Source organism: Rhinatrema bivittatum, chromosome 15 (genome assembly GCF_901001135.1).
Source record: "Rhinatrema bivittatum chromosome 15, aRhiBiv1.1, whole genome shotgun sequence".
Classification (NCBI taxonomy): domain Eukaryota; kingdom Metazoa; phylum Chordata; class Amphibia; order Gymnophiona; family Rhinatrematidae; genus Rhinatrema; species Rhinatrema bivittatum.
Genome location: NC_042629.1, coordinates 62,569,507 through 62,590,465, shown reverse-complemented (window position 1 = coordinate 62,590,465; position 20,959 = coordinate 62,569,507). Strand labels below are relative to the sequence as shown.

The 20,959-nt window shown below is 49.1% G+C and overlaps 1 protein-coding gene across 18 annotated transcripts in view; it reads right to left on the bottom strand.

Moving 5' to 3' along the window:
* Positions 1–20,959, bottom strand: part of HSPG2 (heparan sulfate proteoglycan 2) — a 266,429-nt gene that overhangs the window by 112,071 nt on the left and 133,399 nt on the right. For all 18 annotated transcript variants that reach the window (XM_029578876.1, XM_029578880.1, XM_029578878.1 and 15 more), the window contains 18 exons: positions 17,807–17,953; positions 14,902–15,065; positions 14,047–14,226; positions 12,198–12,394; positions 11,941–12,088; positions 11,326–11,453; positions 10,717–10,803; positions 10,182–10,240; positions 8,868–8,941; positions 7,958–8,098; positions 6,453–6,635; positions 6,095–6,274; positions 5,001–5,119; positions 4,773–4,884; positions 4,484–4,597; positions 3,940–4,067; positions 2,666–2,752; positions 80–129 (listed from right to left, as the gene is read on the bottom strand). In XM_029578876.1, coding sequence (XP_029434736.1) covers positions 80–129; positions 2,666–2,752; positions 3,940–4,067; positions 4,484–4,597; positions 4,773–4,884; positions 5,001–5,119; positions 6,095–6,274; positions 6,453–6,635; positions 7,958–8,098; positions 8,868–8,941; positions 10,182–10,240; positions 10,717–10,803; positions 11,326–11,453; positions 11,941–12,088; positions 12,198–12,394; positions 14,047–14,226; positions 14,902–15,065; positions 17,807–17,953 — 2,298 coding nt within the window. The remainder of the gene's footprint in view (positions 1–79; positions 130–2,665; positions 2,753–3,939; positions 4,068–4,483; positions 4,598–4,772; positions 4,885–5,000; positions 5,120–6,094; positions 6,275–6,452; positions 6,636–7,957; positions 8,099–8,867; positions 8,942–10,181; positions 10,241–10,716; positions 10,804–11,325; positions 11,454–11,940; positions 12,089–12,197; positions 12,395–14,046; positions 14,227–14,901; positions 15,066–17,806; positions 17,954–20,959) is intronic.

The window sequence follows — 20,959 nt, the reverse complement described above, 5'->3', positions numbered from 1 at the left end:
GCCCACTCCACATGTAGTGAAAAAGAACCAGGATCATAAACGATGGATGAAGTGAAGAAGCACCCCACAAGAAACTCACCTCTACAGGGCTGGCCTTGGGAAGGATCCCCTACATAGCCAGGAGCGCACCTGAGAACACACAGAAGGGACATGTGTTTCACGCCAGGACTTAACCAGTGACAAAACACCATCAACACCCCTAACAGGGTCAATACCTAACTTCCAGGTACTCTACCTGATGGTCATAAGACCCATTAACCCTAGTTTGGATGCTCTGAAGGTGATAAGTAACTAGCAGAACAAGTGCGGGAAGAGTCATTAAGAGCTTATATTTACATCATAACACTATGGATCTAATTAATCAAATCTTTTCCCTGTAGAGCAAGAATTAACTAATGCCCTTAATAAATCAGGTCCTGTATTTCTGTCCAAAACTAAACACTTGTAGGGCTTACAATACCATGTCTTCAAAACCACGGGGCTGATTCAAAATATTTATGTGGTTAAAATCATCTTTTAACCACAGAAATCTAACAATTAAAAACTCCACACACCCCTTCACCCCTGGCCCTGTCCAGCTAAAGTTTGTCCACACAAAATCACTGTGTGCACAATTTAGCTGGACCAAAAGAAAAGAAAAGAAGAAGACCAGGGCAGAGATTTCAGATTTAGGGGACAATTTACTAACTCTTGCCAACATGTGTTAACACCCCAAATTTGGTGCTTAACGTATATTCAAATCATGTTAGTAAGCATAACTAATGACACAAAAAATGCAGCCCAAGGGCAAGGAAAATGTTAATGAGCAATGGTGCATGCTAATGCATGCAAAGCAGCTTATTAATATTAAAAAAAAAAAAAAGGCTCACCACAGATTGCAACCTCAAAAGGTGTAGTTAGCTTTCTCTGAGAGCATTGGCAGGCCAACACATCTGCTGAGGCTCTCAGGCCAAATCCTCAGGCTGGGATCAGCGACAGGGCATCTATCCCTGAATGACTTCTACTCTCTCCCCCCCCTCCTCCCCTGCAGCCCCACACACTCAAGGGCAATACACCCTCCCAGCCCCTCCCCCATAAGAAATCCCACCCTTCATCCACCAACCCCTCCCACCACCACCAAGTCCCCCACTTTTAGCAAGGGCTGCCCTTTGAGGTCTCACCAGGCACAACAAAGGGTAAAGGTGATAAACCCAGCTCCATCCAGAGCACATCAAGGATTACACATTTTTTTCCTTTAATGCACAATGAAAAGAATCTCGACGTGAGGAAAACAAGATTCGCTGCCCTAGAACTGCACTCTAATACCTTTTCTAACTACCAGCATTGCTCTATTAAACATAAATCATTTTAAAGAAAAATCATACCAAAAGCCCAAGGCTCACCCTAATGCAAATGAAAAAGCCAACTGAACTCATGCACCAGGACCAGAGACCATGGACGTCCTGCTGCAAGAAACCAAAACCATTGATACGAAAGAGACAGACAGACCGCCGGGACACCCAGCATCAAACGCAGAGACTCAAAGAACTAAGGCGCAAAGTCTTTGGATGCAAGAGAATTACAGTTTAATTTCACCGACGTGTCTGAAGAAGCTGGCACCAAGAGACAACAATATAAGGCATAATCAAGTTTGCCAACCATCATAGCATAGCCTGAACCAGAAACGTATTAATTTCCAAATACAAAGAATGTTTGAACACAAGAGTGCGTGGTCCATGCTATGTTCTCCCTTACTCTCATTAAGAACGGCTCCATCAGAGCGTCCAATAGCATTTCATATCCCTCATCTCATTGTGCAGTAGAGTCAGACTCAGTAGACAGGAGAGAGTCAAACTACCAGGGTAACAGAAACACTGAGGTCCGGCTGAAACTTGTATGGGTTCTTAGGGAACTTATCTGGATATTTCTTCATTCAGATTTGCTAAATCAGGGCTACTCAAGGTTTGGGAACCACACTGTAGCTCTTCCAGGCCCTCTGCTACTCACCCCCAAGGCTTCAGAGTTCAGTAGTTACAAGCAACAATCCACAAATCTGGAAGCACCAGGCTGATTCCCCCAAATCACCACTCCCTGATCACATAACCTGCCAATGATTAGACTTAGCTGGAGACTTCCTAGGGCAAAGCCATTGGACATATGTGAATTATATATACAGATGGCTCTATAGATAAAAATGACTCTATACTTTTCAGTTTAAGGTTGGAAAGGTGAGCATGGCTCTTTGAGAACTGCAGTTTTAGTAATGCAGCTGACTGCCTGAGAAAGACTGCATCACACCCCTTCAGAACGAAGAGAAGCAACCAGCACCCACAATGTCGGTCAGGTTCCCCTTACCCAGCCTGCCCCATGTTTTAATGCGTTTACTACGCATCCCTGACCAGAGAAGCTGGAAAGCTGGGGTAATCAGGACCTGCCCTGTCCAGCAGCTCCTCTCACTTTAAAACCTTCAAAAGTAAAAATGAACACACAGACAGGGCCTCGTTATGCAGAGATCTCACGCTGCAGAGTAGCTGGGTAAGAAGTGCACTTAAAGCAAGATGATTTTTTTTTTATATATGAAAGGAAAGGTAGGGTAAATCCAAGAACAAACAAGTAACATTTATATGTACACATGTAGATATTTTATAGTTTGGAAGAGGTCTCCAGAAGAGATGGCCACTCTTACCTTTCACACTGACGTCCCGTGTACCCAGTGGCACAAGAGTCGCAGGTCGGCCGGCCGTCAGTGTCCATGAAGCAGGAACCCTCCGGCCTAAAGAGAGGACATCAAGTTTACTGCGCAACACGGACTGAGAGAGGAAGGAGCGGAGATGGCGAGGCAGAAAGGAGGAGGAGATGATGAGGAATGAGAGAGAAAGAGACCAAAAGAAGCAAAAAAAGATTTCCAAACCTTTGACAATATTACGCAGGAAAACAAATTATTCTTCTTCAAATTAAAATTGCGTAATAATGTAAGATTCTGTTGCGCCTGTGTCACCCACGTCACGGGGCCTTGTGTTCTCAGTCGCTGCGATTTGCCGATTACCTTTCACACCGGCTGCCTGATCATCTCCAGTTCTGCAGAGCCACCCTACCGCTGTGTCCTTCCCCCCAGCTCACTTCACCTATCAACCCTGCACACTGGTTCCCAGCAGGCCTGCTTTCCAGAAATCCACAACGAACAGGCACGAAATCAATTTAAAATGCAAATACTTCCCTTGCCCAGTCACGGTGGATGGCCCGAGCACCAGACGCTCTGAGGACAGGGGACAAGGGAAGGTCATGCTTGGGAGGGCAACCAGGAACCTGCAAGCTTCAAGCCCAGGAAGCTCTCAGCTTTTCCGTGCGAGGTCGCACCCTAAGGATACCTGCGAGACCCATGCTTTGCCCAGGGCTTCAGGCACCCAACCACCTGTGGCATCTCCCAAGGGTTCCAGTAACAGGAGGGCGGAAATGGACAGCATCCAAAAACTGATCTTTTGCTTTATAAAACAAATTGTTGTTTTGACCCCGGAAGCTTTCCAACTTCCAGTGATAAAAAAATGTAGCCAAGCCAAGTGGTAAGCATGCACGTCACCATCACAGGAATCTATTTCTGCAAGATGCAGAGGGGATGAAATCCACAGGCTTTTGGGACTGAGGTATTCTTATTCTCCTAAGAGTGTAGGGTCTTGCATGCAAGAAAACAGAGGTTACATTCCACCTCATTTCAACTGCCTTTTTTTTTTTTTTTTTACAGTTTTCAATACCAGAGACTGTTGCGAGTTGCAGGAGGTTTCCTTGTATTAACTTGGCCTGTGTATATCATGCTCAGTAAATTCCAGCAGCTCCAGGTAATAAAAAGCAGGACACGCTTTCACTGGCTGATTAAGACCCGATCCCAAGGCACAAGGCACGACGTTTCAGTACCACAGGATCCAATTATTACACTGGCATGTTAAGACCATCCGTGTCACGTACTGGCTGGAAGAGAATGGTCCTCGGCAAGGGCAGGGCTGGCAGTCGGCAGAGGTCCCCCGTCTGGCATCACCATAGTAACCGGGTTTGCAGCGTTCGCACCTGGAGCCTTCTGTATTATGCTGACAGTTCTGCAGTAAGGAAAAAAAAAAAAGTCACCATATTCGCTGCACCGTTTCCCCAACTCCTTAATGGCACCCCAAATCCAGTATTACACTGACATAGAAATAAGTAAATATGCTTCCAGTATTGCTGAATAGGCAACGTGGCTATCCTGAGAATCAGAGTCGTCTTCTGTCCTCGAGGACTGGAACTGTTCCCGTCCGGTCCACCACAGGGACACATCGGGTCTACGGATGTGCATTAACCTGCATGAACATCTTCTTTTGTTCCATGCCACTGATGGGACCACGTATTTGGATTTTCTAAACAAGATCTGCTCCAGGATCGGGCCCCTCTAGGCTCTTCATATTTGTGGCCAACCCTTGGAACCGGAATTCGATAACAACATGAATTAGAAAAGCCCCGAGCGAGGCTGGCGGCTCACCAGGCACTCTCCCGTTTCCTCGTCGCATTCTGCGGCATGCCCGCCACACTCACAGCGCACGCAGGTGCCCAGGTAGAGCCCGCTGGTGGAACGGGTGTACCCCGAGTCGCACTCCTGCAGGGAGGAGGAGATACAAGTTAGACCTGAGGGACGCCATTATGGCGAGAGTCTTGGAGGGGGGAAAAAAAAAAACAAAACAAAACACAGATTAAAAAAAAAAAATCAAAGAACATGGTTCCTACCCAAATACAACACAGCACACCGTATACCCCTCCCCCACCGCTATCACCTGGCAAGATGGACCGCGATAGCCTGCCGGACACACGCAGTGCTCCACCTCTAGCGCTCGCTCCAGCCCTGTGCTGTGTGGGACCGCCACGTCCATGTTGATATTTAAGATCCTGAGGAGGCATAAAATGTGAGAAATCATTCAAAACCCAGAACGAGGTGGGGGTAAGGAGCCCTGGCAGCTCAGCGGGGGAGGGGGAGGGGGGGGGGGAGTGGTTCTCTTCGTTACCTGCTCTCCGTCATCCTCTCCGAGTAGGTCGCCCGGATCATGAAGAGGTTGATATCTGCCAGAGCCATCAGCAGGTGCTCCCTGATGGCCTCCTGCCCATCGGCACGGCGCCAAGAACTCTAGCGGAAAAGAAAAGGGCGGACTGAAAATTAAACAGCAGGGCTGGAGACCCCCCCCCCCCCCCCCCTCTCAATTCCACATCTCGCTGGCTGGAGTCCCCACTCTCCCGTTCAGGGTCAAACCCGTTTCTGGTTTAGGTTTTTGAAGCAAAGAAGAGAAACACCGGAGAGCTTTGCAGCCATCATGATGGGCGATTCCCGGGGAAACCTCTTACCATCGCCGCGCTGGCTGCCTGCTGGGATCCCCCCCCACCGAGGGGAGCTCAGTGTAAGTGTGAAAGCAAAGGCAGCTTTCATCCTGGCGGAGTATTCAGCCATTTAGGGGGTAAATAGCCAAAAGCGATGAGCCTAGCCACAGACTCTGCAGGTACTTTTCACCCATGGTACTCAGGGTCGTTTTGATTACTGCCCAGCGAAAGAGAGGACCTGCAGAGATTTGCAGCTGATGTTCTGCCACAAAACCTGAGAACCAAGCCTAGGCCTGTCGGTGCTCCTTCCACCCGCAGGAACTCACCTTCTCTCTGAACCATCGGCCTGTGCCAGGCGGGTGCCCCCAGCATTGCAAAACAGACATCAACATGAGTGCACAAAAATTCCCAAAATAAGCCAGGAAGTAACCGGCTGTCTAAAATCAAAGACTGTTTCTATTCGAGACTACTGAAGATGTCCCAAAACCTTAACTTAAGTGAACCTTTGCTCAATCCACTGAGGAGGATGGACTGATAATGGATTAAACGATGGAACACAGAAAGTGACAGCAGATAAAAACTACTAGGCCTTATCCAGTCTGACCATTTTACATCCTGGTATTAAATGGGGTTGATGTGTTCATGGAGGCAGAGGTCAGAGGAAGTCAAAAGCTGCTTTCAAATAAGATCACCATGAAGCAGTGAGTGCAAGCCAAGACGTGGGATACATTTTGGCATCATCCCACGCTCCGTTTATTTTTTTTTTCCACGCTAAGGCTACACTCACCTCTCTGAACGGAACAGTGATGGCCAAAGGGACTCCCGGTATAGAGTTGTAGTCAGCAAAATATTCCAGGAAGATGCCGTTTCCCTGCAGAATCACATCTGGTTGGCCATAGAGCGGCTGAGAACCGGGTGGTGCAGTATAGGTGACGGTGTAACGCAGCTCTCCGCCATAAGACGTCACCTGCAGCAAAACATGCAGAGAACAGCGCCTGAATACATATTGCCTGGGAGAGACGGAGAAAGCAGCGGTAAAGGCAGGCGAGGGATGTTTTGGGGTAAAGAGATGGGGAGGAAGTGGCACCGTCCCACAAATTCTGGAGGAAATGGGACGTCCCTGGGCACCTTCTCATTTGCAGTACCTTGTCTCCCTTAAAGCGTTCCGGCAGCACCCAGAAATAGTTGTCCCGGGGGACCGAGCTGAAGGCAGCAAAGACCAGCTCCGACTGGCCCCTGACACCGATCCCTTCGCTGAAGGTCCGTGTATTGGCCAAATTGGACAGAGCAAACTCTGTGGTCTCGCGGTCACTGTAGCTTGCTCGAACCTGTCCAATAAACATGAGACATTTTTGGTTTAGCGAGGCTGCTGAAGCTCCCATCTCCAGTCAATACCTGTACAGGCTACACAGTCCTATTATCCCCCCAGTGCTAGAATGAGAGAATCACAGAAAGAGACGGTCAGGTCATTTAGATTTAGATTAGATTTTATTAAATTTATCAATCGCCTAACACACATGGGACTAGGCGATGTACAATAAAACATACATAAAATTACATTTAGTCCGCCACGCTGCCTCCAGGAATGATCCACCATACTTACAGCATCCCAGACAGATACTTGTCTATTAAAAAAGTCTCCAGTGACTGATTTACCCCTTTCAGCAAAGTGGCTGGGTTTAAGCCGAGAGCCAGGCTTAAGCCCAGCCAGTGTTTACCGAAGCCTTCATTCCCAGTTTCTACACATTATCCTCCATCAGTCAGTACCCGAGCAGCCCCCGACTGCCCATTGTCCTCCTTGTGATATATTCCCTTGCAGGTTCCCGACAGACTGGCAGCAGGAGGTGGTGGCTAAAACAGAGTGGAGGTCTCACTCTGTCTCCACCGCCCAACCCCACTGTGCGACCTTGAGCAGGTCACTTAACCTCCCTGTATTCAAGCATGGGGAGGTTAAACGGGGTAGGAACATTGCAACCTTTTCAATTATCCCTGGTCAGCACCAATAGGTGTTATCCAGGCAAAGCACAAACTGTGTCTGAATGCCGTTACCACCACAGTGTTTGATAAGTTTCGTTACACTAAAAATGGTAGCATGACGGCCACTGGAAGTGCAGATCAATCAGCCAATGGGCATGCAACCTGGGATAATCATTGGTGCCACACTGTCTCTTCATCTCTAATACTATACCGATCAGCTTTAACTGGGTGCTGTGCCCCCCCCCCCCCCCAAATATCTGCCCAACCTGGCAATAAAAGCTGCAGTGCACACCTGGACCATGCAGGTCACAGCTGTAGCCAACACTCTGCACCTTCCACCTGCTCCGCTTACTGGTCACAGGGCCCTCTCTCTTTAAACCCTTAAGCCCTCGACCCGTCCCAAGGAAAATCACAAACGCGCTCTTCCCTGCGGCCGCCGCAGTCAGACAGGGGCCGCAGTAACTCAAGTCTGCGCTTTGAAATCCTTTTCACTCCTGCAGTGATGGAAAGGGGAACCTGGGTGGGGTGAGAACGGTTTAAAGGGGCAAAGCCAACATGTAAGAGGCGATGGTCACGCACCGGGCACCGTCCAAAGCCCCCCTGTTCTATACAGAGTGATCGGGCACCTCGGCGACCTCCGCCTCCTGTTTTAAATCTGGCCCGAGCTGGGTACCTGATGTCTGTTCCAGTAGGAGCTGGCACACTGCTTGGTCACGCCCATGCAGAAACATTTCAGACATCCCTCCGGGTTCTTGTCGCTGAGATAGAAAGCGCCACTTTTACACTCATCACACAGATTGCCGGCAACATTCGGCTGAAACCAACCAAAGGAAAAACAATGTTAGCAGCCTGCCAGAGCGCTCCACAGAGAACAGCGGGGCAAGAGGACTCCCCCAGGGTAAAAGGAACATCATTTGGCTGAGAATTACCAAGGCTAAGGGTGCCAGGGAGTGGGTGGCATTAGGGCCCGTGGCGGGGTTACTGCTTTGTACTGCTGAGCTGGACGACTCTGGCTCCATCCTCACCACTTAAGGGGAGCACCATGCACAGCTCATTAGGGAGGGACAGCCTAGAACTGCTTCTGCAGTGACACCTAGTGGTAAGCCATGGCAGAGTGCTGGAAGGAGCTGGGTGGGTACCTGCATCCTCCCGTTTGTGGAGGAGGACACTGCAGCACCAAAGCCTGAGTACACGAAGGAAATTGCGGGTGGGGAGAGAGGGACTGGGAAGCAGCGAGGCCCAACTGCCCTGCAAAATACGTCTTTCTTCCTCCACTCCATCTTGCATTAATAAAATTCCTTTCTAACGTCCCCTGGCTTCCGACACACAAGACGCAAACCATTCTTCACAGCAGCTTGTGAAAACCGGCCACGGCACGAGAAACTGGCCACTGCACGAGAAACTGGCCACGGCACGAGAAACTGGCCACGGCACGAGAAAGCAAGAGAAGAGGGAGGGGAGGAAAGCCAGGAGACGGCTGGGGGTGCTTTTCCAGGCCATGGCTCTCCTTCCTACAGCTGCCCTCCCCCCTCCCCTCTCCTCTCCATCCCACTGCCCCGTGGGAGAGAAAGGAACCCCCTTACCTTACAGAGGCAGGACGTCGTGGAGGAGGAAGGGGGCCGGCTCCCTCTCTCGTCACACTTCTGCAAGTTCTCAACTAGCAGACAAAAGAGAGGACAAAATTACAGCTGCGCCCCTCGGGAGGAGCGAGTCGGAGGTCCAGCCACATGCAGCGAGAGGGGGGAAAGTAGCAATACGGGGGGGGGGGGGGGGGAGGGGATGATGTGGGGGATTTAGGTTTGTGATGTTATTGCTTTACGATGCCGAGTTTCTTGACACTGCCGGGGGAAAAAATGAAGCGGAGAAACAGCAGCTCTGCGCCACCTGAGAATTTCCATTTATAAAACGGGTGCCGGCGACACATTTATCGATCTGCTCTTGGAAACGTAAGTCGGAGAGATGAAACACTGCAGCGCCGTTTCACCTTTAAAATTGGGCTCGGCCCCTCAAAAGCAGAAAACGTGACCCCCCCCCCACCCCCCCACATGGCCGGTGTTTCTGCGGGCGGGTCACGGTGACTTCCATGAAGAACAGCAGGATGCAAAAAAGAGGCAAAATTCAAAAAAGGCAGCTGCCACCAGAACTCTGCGCCAAGCCGTGCCGGGCGCTATGACGCTCTTTTGGAAATGCCCCTTTGCTTGACTTTTTTAAGTGAAGATGACATTTCAGAACTCAGTGGTTGCTCTAACGATGCCATTTATAATTACAGTTGCTTCTGATTAAGTCTCTCCCTCTCTCTTGTGAAACCCTGCATTGAATACATCTCACAGCAGCCTGCAAAAAGCACTGAAGTGTCACTTTTTTTTTTTTTATTTGATTTGAAAAGAAATCTCGATTCATAGGTTAGGGCTAGCCCGAGACGTAAATCGGTTTGGAGGGTTTTGATTCAAGATGAGTCGACGGCCGAGGCTGCACCTCACCTGAACCACGCGTTTTCGTGATTAAACCTGCGGTCGGACACACCGGCACCAAAAGAAACAGGCTGTCCCCGCTGGAGAGCCTGACTCAGCAGGGGCTAGGGATGGTACAGAGTAAGGACCGGCCCTGCTGACAGAAAGACCAAGCCGAGAACCGACTTTCTTTTTTCCCCCAAGTCCTCCTGGATGCCCCACAGTGATTATTTGGCAGAGATGGCCCTTGCCAAAAGTCCGGAGTGCACGCCTCGCCACGCCTGGGACCGTGTGCGCTGCGTGCACACAGCACCCCCTGCATATATATATATATATTTATTTATTTTTAGGGGTGCAAGCCGCAGCGGGCCATGCTCCTTATGCAGGAGTGGCATTGACGCCCAGCGCTTGGACAATCATTTGGAGGGAATCGGCGGTGCTACTGACCTGATTTCTGGCACCTCCCGCCAGGCTGGACCGGATTCCCTTCATAACCCTCGGCACACCTGCAGCACAGGAGTAAAACAGCAATCGAGGCTTCAGTACGACAAGGCGGGCATAAAATAATTTCTCTGATCTCCTCCAAGGACCTCCCCCTCCCCCCCCCTTCCTGTTACCCTGTTCTCTTCATGCACATCTGCTTCCAGAGCCATGGATCCCACAGCTTCTCGCATCAATGCACCGCAGTCGGCAGCCGACCCTGCCCATTCTGCCCAGCTGTCCCCAAGTCTGCTCAAATTTAAGGATTTTAAGATTCATACGGCGCCCGGCGCTCTCCCTACTGACTCCGCCCTAACCTCCGCTTACTGACAGGAGCGAGGAAAGCTCTCAGCTTGTGCAGCGTCCCGAGGCGCAGGAGCCGCGAGGTGAAGACGCACGGACCAGCGCCCGCATAACTTAAGAAACACCTCAGGATGTCGTCCCGTCCCCCGCCCCCCGACGAGGTGGGGAGAAGCAGGAGGCAGGGAAGGGGGCGGCTCACCTCTCGCACCGACGTCCTGTGTAACCGGGGGCACAGTTGTCGCACGTCGCCTGGCCATCGATGTCCAGAAAACAGGTATCCGAAAACCTGCGGATTGTACAGGTCCGTTAAGGAGAGAGTCAGCCCAATAAGCACCGCATGGGCCTGCCCCCTCCCACCCCCCACCCCCCCCCCATTCTGGGACCTTTCTTAACCCCCCCCCCCCCCCGGGCTGGGGGTATCACAGACAGAGTATCCCCAACCCCAGGAGAGAGGGCTCCCCATAGACCCTTAAAGGCAAGTACTAGGGCGCGGCGTGAAGAGCTGGTGATCCTGGACACGGAGGTTTGCTGCCATAATGGCTAACATGGTAATATTAACATAGATCAGCTCCCTGTTAACACCATTTATGTGAGCTCTGAGGTCTCAGATTAGTTAATTTGAATAAGTGGGGGAGAGTGGACAGCTGGGTTGCACAGTGTAGTGGGAGACGGAGCCCTGTATGGGGCACGGGGGCAGCACGGGATACCAGCTTTCTGATAGCCTGGGGGATGAATCCTGGGGCACGGCGTGGCCAGGGGCTCCTGTGCTGGACAGAATACCAGGGGCTCTGGTTTACATCGCTCTCACCTGCGTCGGTAATCCGTGGAAGGGCAGGGGCAAGGCCTGCAGGCCTCAGAAGTACCTTTGCTGGGGTCACCAAAAAAGCCAGCCTTACACTTGTTACACTGCGGGCCCTCTGTGTTATGCTGACAGTTCTGGAAGGTAAAGACCCAAAGTCAGTATTGTCTAATCATAACACTTATTGTTATGGCGCTACTGGATGTACGTACTGTACAAGACAGTGCAATGTTGATAAGTATTCAGAAACCATGTCCCCTCCCCAAAGAGCTTACAATCTAAGTGGGTAGCCGAGGCAATGGGAGAGGCAGCACTTGTATCCTGGCTTCCCTGGTTCTCAGCCCATTGCTCTAACCACCAGGCCACTCTCCCTCCCCATATCTACCCTTCCTTTCTTTGAAGCACCGCACCTGCCTACAGTCAACACAGGAAACATCATATCTGCTCCGCAGCACCCATTTACCGCCCTCTCCATGATACGATATCCACCCCTGTAAAATCCACTCACTGCCACTCACCCCCGCCCGGCCTGGGATACCACTCACATCCTCCTCAGAAAGACAGAATTCAGGCAACGTTCTGCGGCTCTTAGCTCGGGGGGGATAAAAAAATAAGACGACTTACCAGGCAGTAGCCAGATACAGGGTCACAGGAGCTGGCATGGCCATTGCACCTGCAGCCTGCACAAGTGCCCAAGTAGATCCCGCCGGGCACTCGCTCGAACTTGGCAGCGCAGGTCTCGCACGACAGCCCCAAATAACCCGCAGGACATCTGAAACGAAGGCAAGCTCGTCAGCTGAAGGAAGACCGTGAAAACCCTTGGCAAAAGAACAGCCCGATTACTGAGGGGAGGGGGACTGACAAAGCAGAGAGAGAGTCACCTGCACTCCTCCACACCATGCGCCACGCCAAGGCTGGTGAATTCCACGGTGGTGGTGTCCATGACGATGTCACTTAGCCCCACGCTCGCCGTCCTGTTATTGTACACCGTCTGGATCAGGACGCTCTCCAGGTTCTGCAGCGCCATCAGCAGGTCTTCACGAGAGGCTGGCGCACCCGACTCATGCTGCCAGTTCTCCTGCAGGTGAGAAAATACCAGCAGAAACCTTTGAGAACTGCCCTCTCCATGGATAGTTCTTGGGGGGGGGGGGGGGGGAGAGGGGAAGGTGCTCAGAGATGGGGGCAAGAAGGGCAATTGCCTGGAAGCCCAGTGCCATAAGGAGCCCCCCTGAGAATATGAATGCCACCGGCACTGCCTAGGCCCACTCCCGAGTTTCTGCCTTGGCGCATCTAAAGCCAACGACATAAAATGCTAGAAGACTGGAGACTGTCTTGTCAGTAATGACCCGGCGGCGCTGGGTGTCTCAGAGTGCAGGCTAAAGGCAAAACAAAATTCAAAATCAGCAAAGCCAACAAAAGTCTCTTCAATTCTGCTTTCTTAGGATACGAGCTAAGCAGGGCCCGGAAGGAGAGTTTCACCTCAAGGACATTATTGGATTGCAGATGATGGACTAAGCTGGCAGCATGATCCCGGAGCGATGGGCAGCCAGGGTGACTCTCCCTGGCTAACACGGACCCTTAGTCTGGGGACCAGGAACCCCCTCCCCTCCCTCCCCCCACACACACCCCAATAGCATCTGCAGCCTCGACCAACTCTGGGATCAAATCCAGGTCTTCCGGCCTGGACCCATCATCCCATTAGTGCTGAAGGTTTCCTTGCTGCAGAGACTCAAAAGTTCAAGAGAAAAATCCTGAAGAAGTAAAAAAAAAATAGCCCCCACGCAAGTTTCCATGATGCTTCCCACGGTGATTTACACAGTGTGGCCTGGACTCCCTCTGGCCCAGTGTGCAAAGCCTTGCTCCATGACTGCAGATCATTGCACCCTTTCACAAAGTTTCCTCAGCTGCAAGACTATAGTTTGTGAGAGCAGATTAAGTACTCGGACCTCGGGTCTGAGATACGACTACCGACCCCAAACTTTCCCCCGTGACTGAGCAGGGTCTGATCCATCCGGATCAGCCAGGCGTGAGGCCTACTGGATTTCGGCCAGAGGGTGGGTCAGGATCGGTCTCTGTGTTTAGCGCCTCTGCTCAAAGATCTGATTTAATCAGGCGTGCAAGGACCTGGGGGGTGGCAGGACTGCAGAGCGCTGCTCCGCCCCAGATGCCCTGGAGGCAGGGGCAGTCCGGAGCACAGACGTTTTCTGCTTGGAAATCAAGAGGATCCCCAGGAAGAGCTATGTGAAGGGACCATTCCAGGTTAAGTAGGAGGGAACCCGTTGCAGTCATAAATCCCAACTTTGATATCATCAGTGGGGCTAGGAAGGAAGAGAGAATAGAGAAAAACCCAATTCATCTCCTTATTCCTTCCACTGGGCGGCAAGCAGTCAGCGACACCAGCGAGCCAGCGATGATGTGTTTTACTATGGCACAGTGGCTGGAGCTTTGCATATGAGACAGGAGACCTACATTCCATCCTCGGCTCACGTTCCAGTTTCTCCTTTGGTATGAACTGGGAGAAAGTGGAAGACGTGCTCACAATGGCCAAGGAGGAGAAAGAGTCAAGTGCTGGTCACACCTCAGCATCCAAAGGCTACTCCATGAGCTGTGCTGGAGTAAACATCAGGAGGAAAACGGTGGAGATCCCACACCCAAGATTGGAGGGGGGAGGAAGATCATGGCTGCACAAGGAGAGGGAGGGGACGACAATTCCCCCACCTGGGCACTCACCTCAGTAAAGTGAACCCGCCGCTGATTCACAGTGGCGGGCCGGGTGGGGACCTGCACCCGGTAGATCAGCCGCTGCCCATTTCCAACGATGATCACATCGGGCTTCTGCACAGGCTCCGACTGGCCTCGCGCCAGCACATACTGCACCTTGTAACTGAGGAAGCCACCGTAGGAGTCCACCTACAAGAGATAGCACAGGAGACCGTGAATGGCAAAGCCATCAGGTAGGGTTAGGGATCACCACCAAGACTTTGGTAAGGTCACAGAGTACAATTTCAGGATGTGCACCAAAGCCTGACAAACACACCAAGAGGAATCCATCCCACTCCAGGACACACCAATTACGCACTAAGAACCCCAGATGTGAAGCAGATAAGGCAGTTCATTGTACTAAGGAGCATCACTGACTGAGACACAAGGAGGCACTCATCCAGGACACAGTCAATGAGTGAGGTTCAGGGATATCAAGTGACTCGCTCAGGGTCTTAAGAGAGGTAAGGTAATTCCCCCAAGGTCATAAGAACATCCTGTCTCCAACAGTGGTCAATTTGGGTCACCAGGATGTATCTAGAAGATCTCTACCCTGTGGCTCATTCCCAAGACACTTGTCCAAACCTTTTTGTTTTTTAAAACCAGCTATACTGTTAACCTTGACCACATGCTCTGGCAACAAACTCCACAGGTCCTCATGCTGTCCTTCATGGTCTGTTTACGACCAAGCAGTGACAGAGGCAAGGGAAGTGACATCCCCAGAGACTCAATGGCCAATGTCGGGATTCCAAACCTCACTGCCATTTACAAGACCAACCCTTTTGTCCATGGACCTTCCCGTCCAGGTGACCCAGTGCTCCTCACCTTGTTCCCCAAGAACTGGCCTGGCAGCGTCCAGAAGGAGTCGTGGCTAAGGAACCGCCTGGAAAGGTCCACCAGCTGGAACTCCTCCGCGCTGGGATCGATTTGCAGCTGGTTGGAGGAGAGGGGCGGGGTGCCCGGATGAGAGGGCACGGAGACATTCACACCTGAGTGGGAAGAAGACAGAGACTGAAGAATCCCGCCCCAAAAGCATCTGGCAGGAGCCAAGGCGCAAAACGCCTCTCACTTTCATGCACAACAGGTTTGCATTATCTTCCCAGCGCCCAAAAGATTAACTCACTGCAGAGCCTTTTGGCATTCTGCCAACAGATGGATTAATTTTTTTTTTTTTTAATTCTGCAACTCAAGCAAAATAAAACGCATTGAAGAAAGCGAAGGAGGCTTAAATGGAAGATTTCCACTTCCCAAGGGTGCCCCAGGGCGCCTTTTCACGAACTTGGATGGTAATTGGCAGCCTTTCGTGAGCACAGTTTGAGTTTTGAGCAATGTACAATGACGGCTTGCAGCTGCGGCTTCCCACTTTCTGGTTCAAATGCAAACGCCTGCTTCTGCAGGGTCGATGCTTAATTAGCAGAAAAAGTGGAACAGAGGAGCAGCGTAGTGGTTAGAGCAGGGGGCCGAGAACCAGAGAAGCCAGGGTTCACATCCCTGTACATCTTTCCATCTTTCCATTTTTTCCCTAAACTATTACTCTCAACTTTAGTTTAACTATGCCCTCCTCTTCTAGGCATTCTAGCTCTATTGTTACTCTCTTATAACCTTTGATCTCGCCCTCTGTACATATGTATATAACCCTTTCCTTCTTTACCCTTTCTCTTCCCTTCCCGTTCCAACTTGCTCCCCACCCCTCCTATACCACCATTTTTTCGCCTTGATACTAGATTAAGTTATGCAATCACATTTATTTTACTCTATATTTCTATCTAATATTCCGTTAATTAAGTTGTTCTTGATTTTGTATTTTACTGTTTTAATGTATTGTGGAATCCAGATATTATTATACTGTTATATGTACACGCAACTGCGTATTTTTGTTCTATGTACACCGACGTGATATCTTTGATGAGCGGCGGTATATAAAAACCAATAAATAAATAAAATATGTACAAGTCACTTGCCCCTCCATGGCCTCAGGTACAAAGTCAGGGCCTGATTTAGTAAAGCTAAATACATTTAAAACAAACAACTAGTCCGCAATGCCGGCTTCTCTCGCACTTTCATCCTGCCTCACTGAAAATTCAGCGTGGTAATGTCCTCCATAATTTAGTGTAATATCAAACTGATGGATATGATGTAGAAAAAATTCTAAATTAACAAAATAACATCATATGTTGGGAAACTAATTTTATATGTTATATTTGTGAACGGGAATCTCATAAAAATGCTCGCTTGTAGCACCAACAGCTTATTTAAAGCTTTCAACAGTCTTGCTCTTTTAGACTGTAAATGTAAAGTTTTTTAATCATTGACTCCCGTTCTTCAAAAGAATTAGGGACACAGTTAGTTTTTATGTCGCTTGTGGTCTCAAGTTTCTCTATAAGACTCACTATTTGTTGCCGCTCCGTTTTGAGACCACAAGCGACATAAAAACTAACTGTGTCCCTAATTCTTTTGAAGAACAGGAGTCAATGATTAAAAAACTTTACATTTACAGTCTAAAAGAGCTAGACTGTTGAAAGCTTTAAATAAGCTGTTGGTGCTACAAGCGAGCATTTTTATGAGATTCCCGTTCACAAATATAACATATAAAATTAGTTTCCCAACATATGATGTTATTTTGTTAATTTACTCCATAATTTAGTAACATTGTTACCAGAACCTCGGTATATAAAAAATGTTAAATAAATAAATAAATAAATAAATAAATAATTGGGAGGGGGAGAGGGGTGACATTGTATCTTCCCTAGCAGAGTCTATCAGGAAGACAGTCACAGCATGAAGACGTCGTCTCTTGGTGTGGGGGCTGCAACCATTCGGTGGTACGCAGCACGCCGGCACGGTAGCAACACAACAGATAACGTCAACATGTCTTTAAAGTGTCCAGGCAGTAAAAGAAGCAGTTCATTAGTAAGCCCGCCGATGTCCTCAACGGATATGAGCGTCCTAGAGCAGAGATTTCCAAATCTGTTCTTCTAACCCAGGGGTGGGTGCCCCTGTTCCAACTTTATAGCCAGATGGATTGTCAGAATATAAGCAAGATGCATGAGGCAGTTTTGCATACATTAGAGCGGAGTTTCTCAAGCCGGTCCTGGAGTACCCTTCTAGCCAGTCGGGTTTTCAGGATATCTACAATCAATACGCATGAGACAAATTTGTATGCAATGAAGGCAATGCATGCAAATATCTCATGTATTTATGTTTGTGTTTGTTAATGTATTGGATGAATGGCCTTTTTCAATGACAACCAAAATGATGTACAATTAGATGATGTACGAAAGCCAGACTGGCAAGGGGCTATTCCAGGACCGGCTTGAGAAACGCTGCATTAGAGTGCCAGGATATGCAAACTTCTCTCATGCATATTCATTATGGACATCCTGAAAACCCAACTGGCCGTGGGGTCACCAGGATAGATTTGGGAAATGCTGCCATTTAGTGCCACAGTCCACCCTTCAATGGTCAAGCCACATCTTCCACTCTTTCTGAAGCTTAGACTGAATTGGGACTGGCGAGTTTATTCATCTTTTCTGAAGGGAAAAGAGCAAAGCCTAAAATTCATCGGGCAGGTTGACTCTACAGCATCCGAAGGACTAAAAATTATTATTTCATAAATGGAGCACAGGTGACATGGCAGAGCCTATAGGAAATAGTCCCATAGTGTAAGAACCTTGTTTATATGGCACAACTTGTTCTCCAAGCAAGATGAAGTCCAGCACGGCCTATTTACCTTTGAAGTCATCGGGTACATCAAAGCGCAGGTGAATCTGGTTTCTATAGCGCCCAGTGTTCTGGCAGGTCTTGCTGACGCCGAAACAGAAGCAAGGGATGCAGCGGTCAGTACCCTGGATGTGAAACTGCCCTTCAGGGCAGGGACCTGGGAGAAGACAGAGAGAGACAGTCAGGCAGGGGCCAGAAGAATCCTCCGGCCAGGAGGAAGACATGGCCCCCCATGAAATTTTACAACACGGTTAGAAGTTCTAGCTTGGAACCCAAGACCCGCCAGCTACCCAGGTTCAAAGCCCAACTCTCTCACTTGAGCAAGTCACTTGACCTCAACCCAGTACTCAGTCTGTCAGTGGTTCCTTATTCGTGTTTTATGACTAAGACAAGAGCCTAGTGATGGAATTGTACAGTACTGTGTACACTGCCAATACTTGACAATAACAATGGTGAGCTTCCTAGCAATCATCATTTTAAGATCAACGTAACTATCTGATCTGACCTGGAGCTAGCGGAAGACATGGGGGGGGGGGGGGGGGGGGAATGTCTCTTGGGAAAATGAGGAAGCACGAACTTGTTCTCTGATCGATTCTTCACAATTTTGTCCTGGGGTTACCCAAAAAACTCAAGCCCCTGCTCCCCTAACCCCTAAAGAGACAGAGCGCCTGGTTTACATTTCAAGAGGCACCAGGTGGACAAGGACAGAGCCAAAGAGCTTTTCTGGCAGCGACCAACCAGCTACAACCCCAACTTAAGATCCCACTGCCCTAACAACTATTCATGGCTGCCCCAATGCCCGAGGACAGGGATGAACAGACACCACCTAGGCAGCTGCTCTGGAGATGCAGGAGAGATAAATGGATTATCTGCAGGGGTGAGGTCAGGAGGTCAGAAATGTTTCTGAGACAAGCAGCCATGTTTCCAGCACAGGAGGTTCCTGGAAGAAAGATGAAACTCTACAGGAAGAGGCAAAACTTTAAATAGGAAATGACGGCCTGGTCTGCCCACACAGGCACCGTTTGCCTGCTAAGGCTGGGAAGACCAGGAGTGGGGAGGTTAAACTGCTGGGTGAGGGGGGGGAGCAGAATTCAGCACCACAACTGGAGCATTTGGAGGGGGCACTTCTCCCCCTCCCTACTCACCCAAACCCCGCCTACATCTAACCCAAGAGACTGTAAAGTAAATGCACTTCCCCCCCCCCCCCTTTTGATTGGGTCAATTGTATACATTTTACCAGCTGCAGGAAGGGAGGAGGATCCAATATCCAGACCCTTCTAACATTTAGGAGACCTGTTCCTTGATAAAAGGCTGGACAGCGAAAGTGAGAAATATTTCTTGCTCACTCCTGAATAGAAACAAATGTTTCTTGGGACAGGGAGGGAGGTTTAAAAGTCTTAGAAATCTTCCTGATGAGGAAATTCCTCCGAGCAGACTGATTCTAGAAGAATCTGCTGCTGCTTCATGACTGGAAAAGTCCAGAATAGCTCCCAGTTCGGAGAGAGACTCAGGCCAAGTCACCTTAGGAAATGGAATGGTCCTTACAACCTTATACATAAACCAATCTAAAAACTTCTAACGTATTTTGCCTGCTTCATAGAGAGAGCCCTTCCCCCCTCTCCAAATTAGGGTGTTAAACTCTTAACATGGCTGAAAGTCAGAGAGGTCCTACGGGTAGAAAGCTACCCCGCTGGAAAATGCACTCTCTACACTGCGTCACCAAAACCAGTTTCATTCATCCTGAACACAAAGCCACAAACGGCACCAACAAATGAAACAGCAAACGGCCTTTTCTGGATTTGGAGACGTGCGCTGGACCCCCTAGCAGAAACCATACAGAATATTCCATTTGTGTGGGGAGGAAGCAAATACTAACAATGTGAGTAGGTAAATGGGATTCCCTAAATATTTACTTTGTGTGTTACAATTGACTCAAAATTCTGTCGTGCGATCTGAATGAGGTTTGCACTGGAGAGAACATATCACTTCTCATTTGATGAGTTTACATTGGTGACCGGTTTTTCAAAAGGATTATCTTTAAGTCTTCAGCGATTTATTCGGACTCCGTCTGTTTGAAAAATAAGGTTTCTTGGCATACGCCTAAACGAGCATTGTGTTCACAAGCACACAATGCTTGCTTACTGTCCAATCTATTGCATACTATGGATTATGTTGGAATACTCTGCCTTTAGAAATTCAGTGAATCCAATTATTTAAAATTGAGAAAGTTGTGAAAAACGTTTCTTTTCAAGCAATGTTGTAATGTTTACATGTCAGTATATTTTGTAACTTATATTTGTTTTTGTTATGCATTTTTATGTATGTTCTGTTGTAATCTGCAGTGATTTTTTTTAATCACAAATTATAAATGTACTACAATAAATTAGGTAGCTTCCCCTTGTGGGAGACTATTATTTGCTAGGGTCTCCTGATATAAATACTCAGACCACCATCTGATGTTGTGGATTTTCTGTTTCAGGCTCCAGCATGCCATGGCGGGAGCCTGATTTTTCTGTTGAGACTTATGTTGGATCTAGGAGTTTCTTTTCATATTCCGTATGCCTTTGGTATTTTTTATGCTGATTTCTTTGAGTTCTGAGTATCCACTAACTGGGGACTCAGTTAAGTTATTTTCTTTGCTGCTCTAACATCAAAGGGAGAGGTCCCTTCACCGAGAAGGAACCGGAGGATCATCAGTATCCAGGGTAGAAAGGAGATGGGATGGATCCCCAGCATGGCCCAGGCATATCTACTGGAGATGTGGGGGGAAGTGGGGCAACAACAGAATCAGCCTGATACGTTGAGAAGAACGCGGGTTCAGAGGAGAATACAACATGCAGGAGATAGGAGGCTTGCATTTGGACACAGATCTAGATTGGATTAAACAGCCTTTCTATCTCAAAAACTTGCGTAAACCCCAGCTCAGTAAAACTAATGTTGGAAACGAAGTCAGCTTCCAGTGTGCTCCTTTCTGCATGGAGACTGACTAACTCCTTAGTGCTGTTAGCATTATTGCTTTATACAATAATGTTGAACTGAGACGTGTTTGCAATGCAAGGGCCTTGAAAGTTATCTTTGCCCCCCACTCAGATCATAAAATGCTATGGGGCGACGTGGAGTAATGGCCTCTCAATCCTCCGTCTGGGAAAGCCAGCCTAGGAGT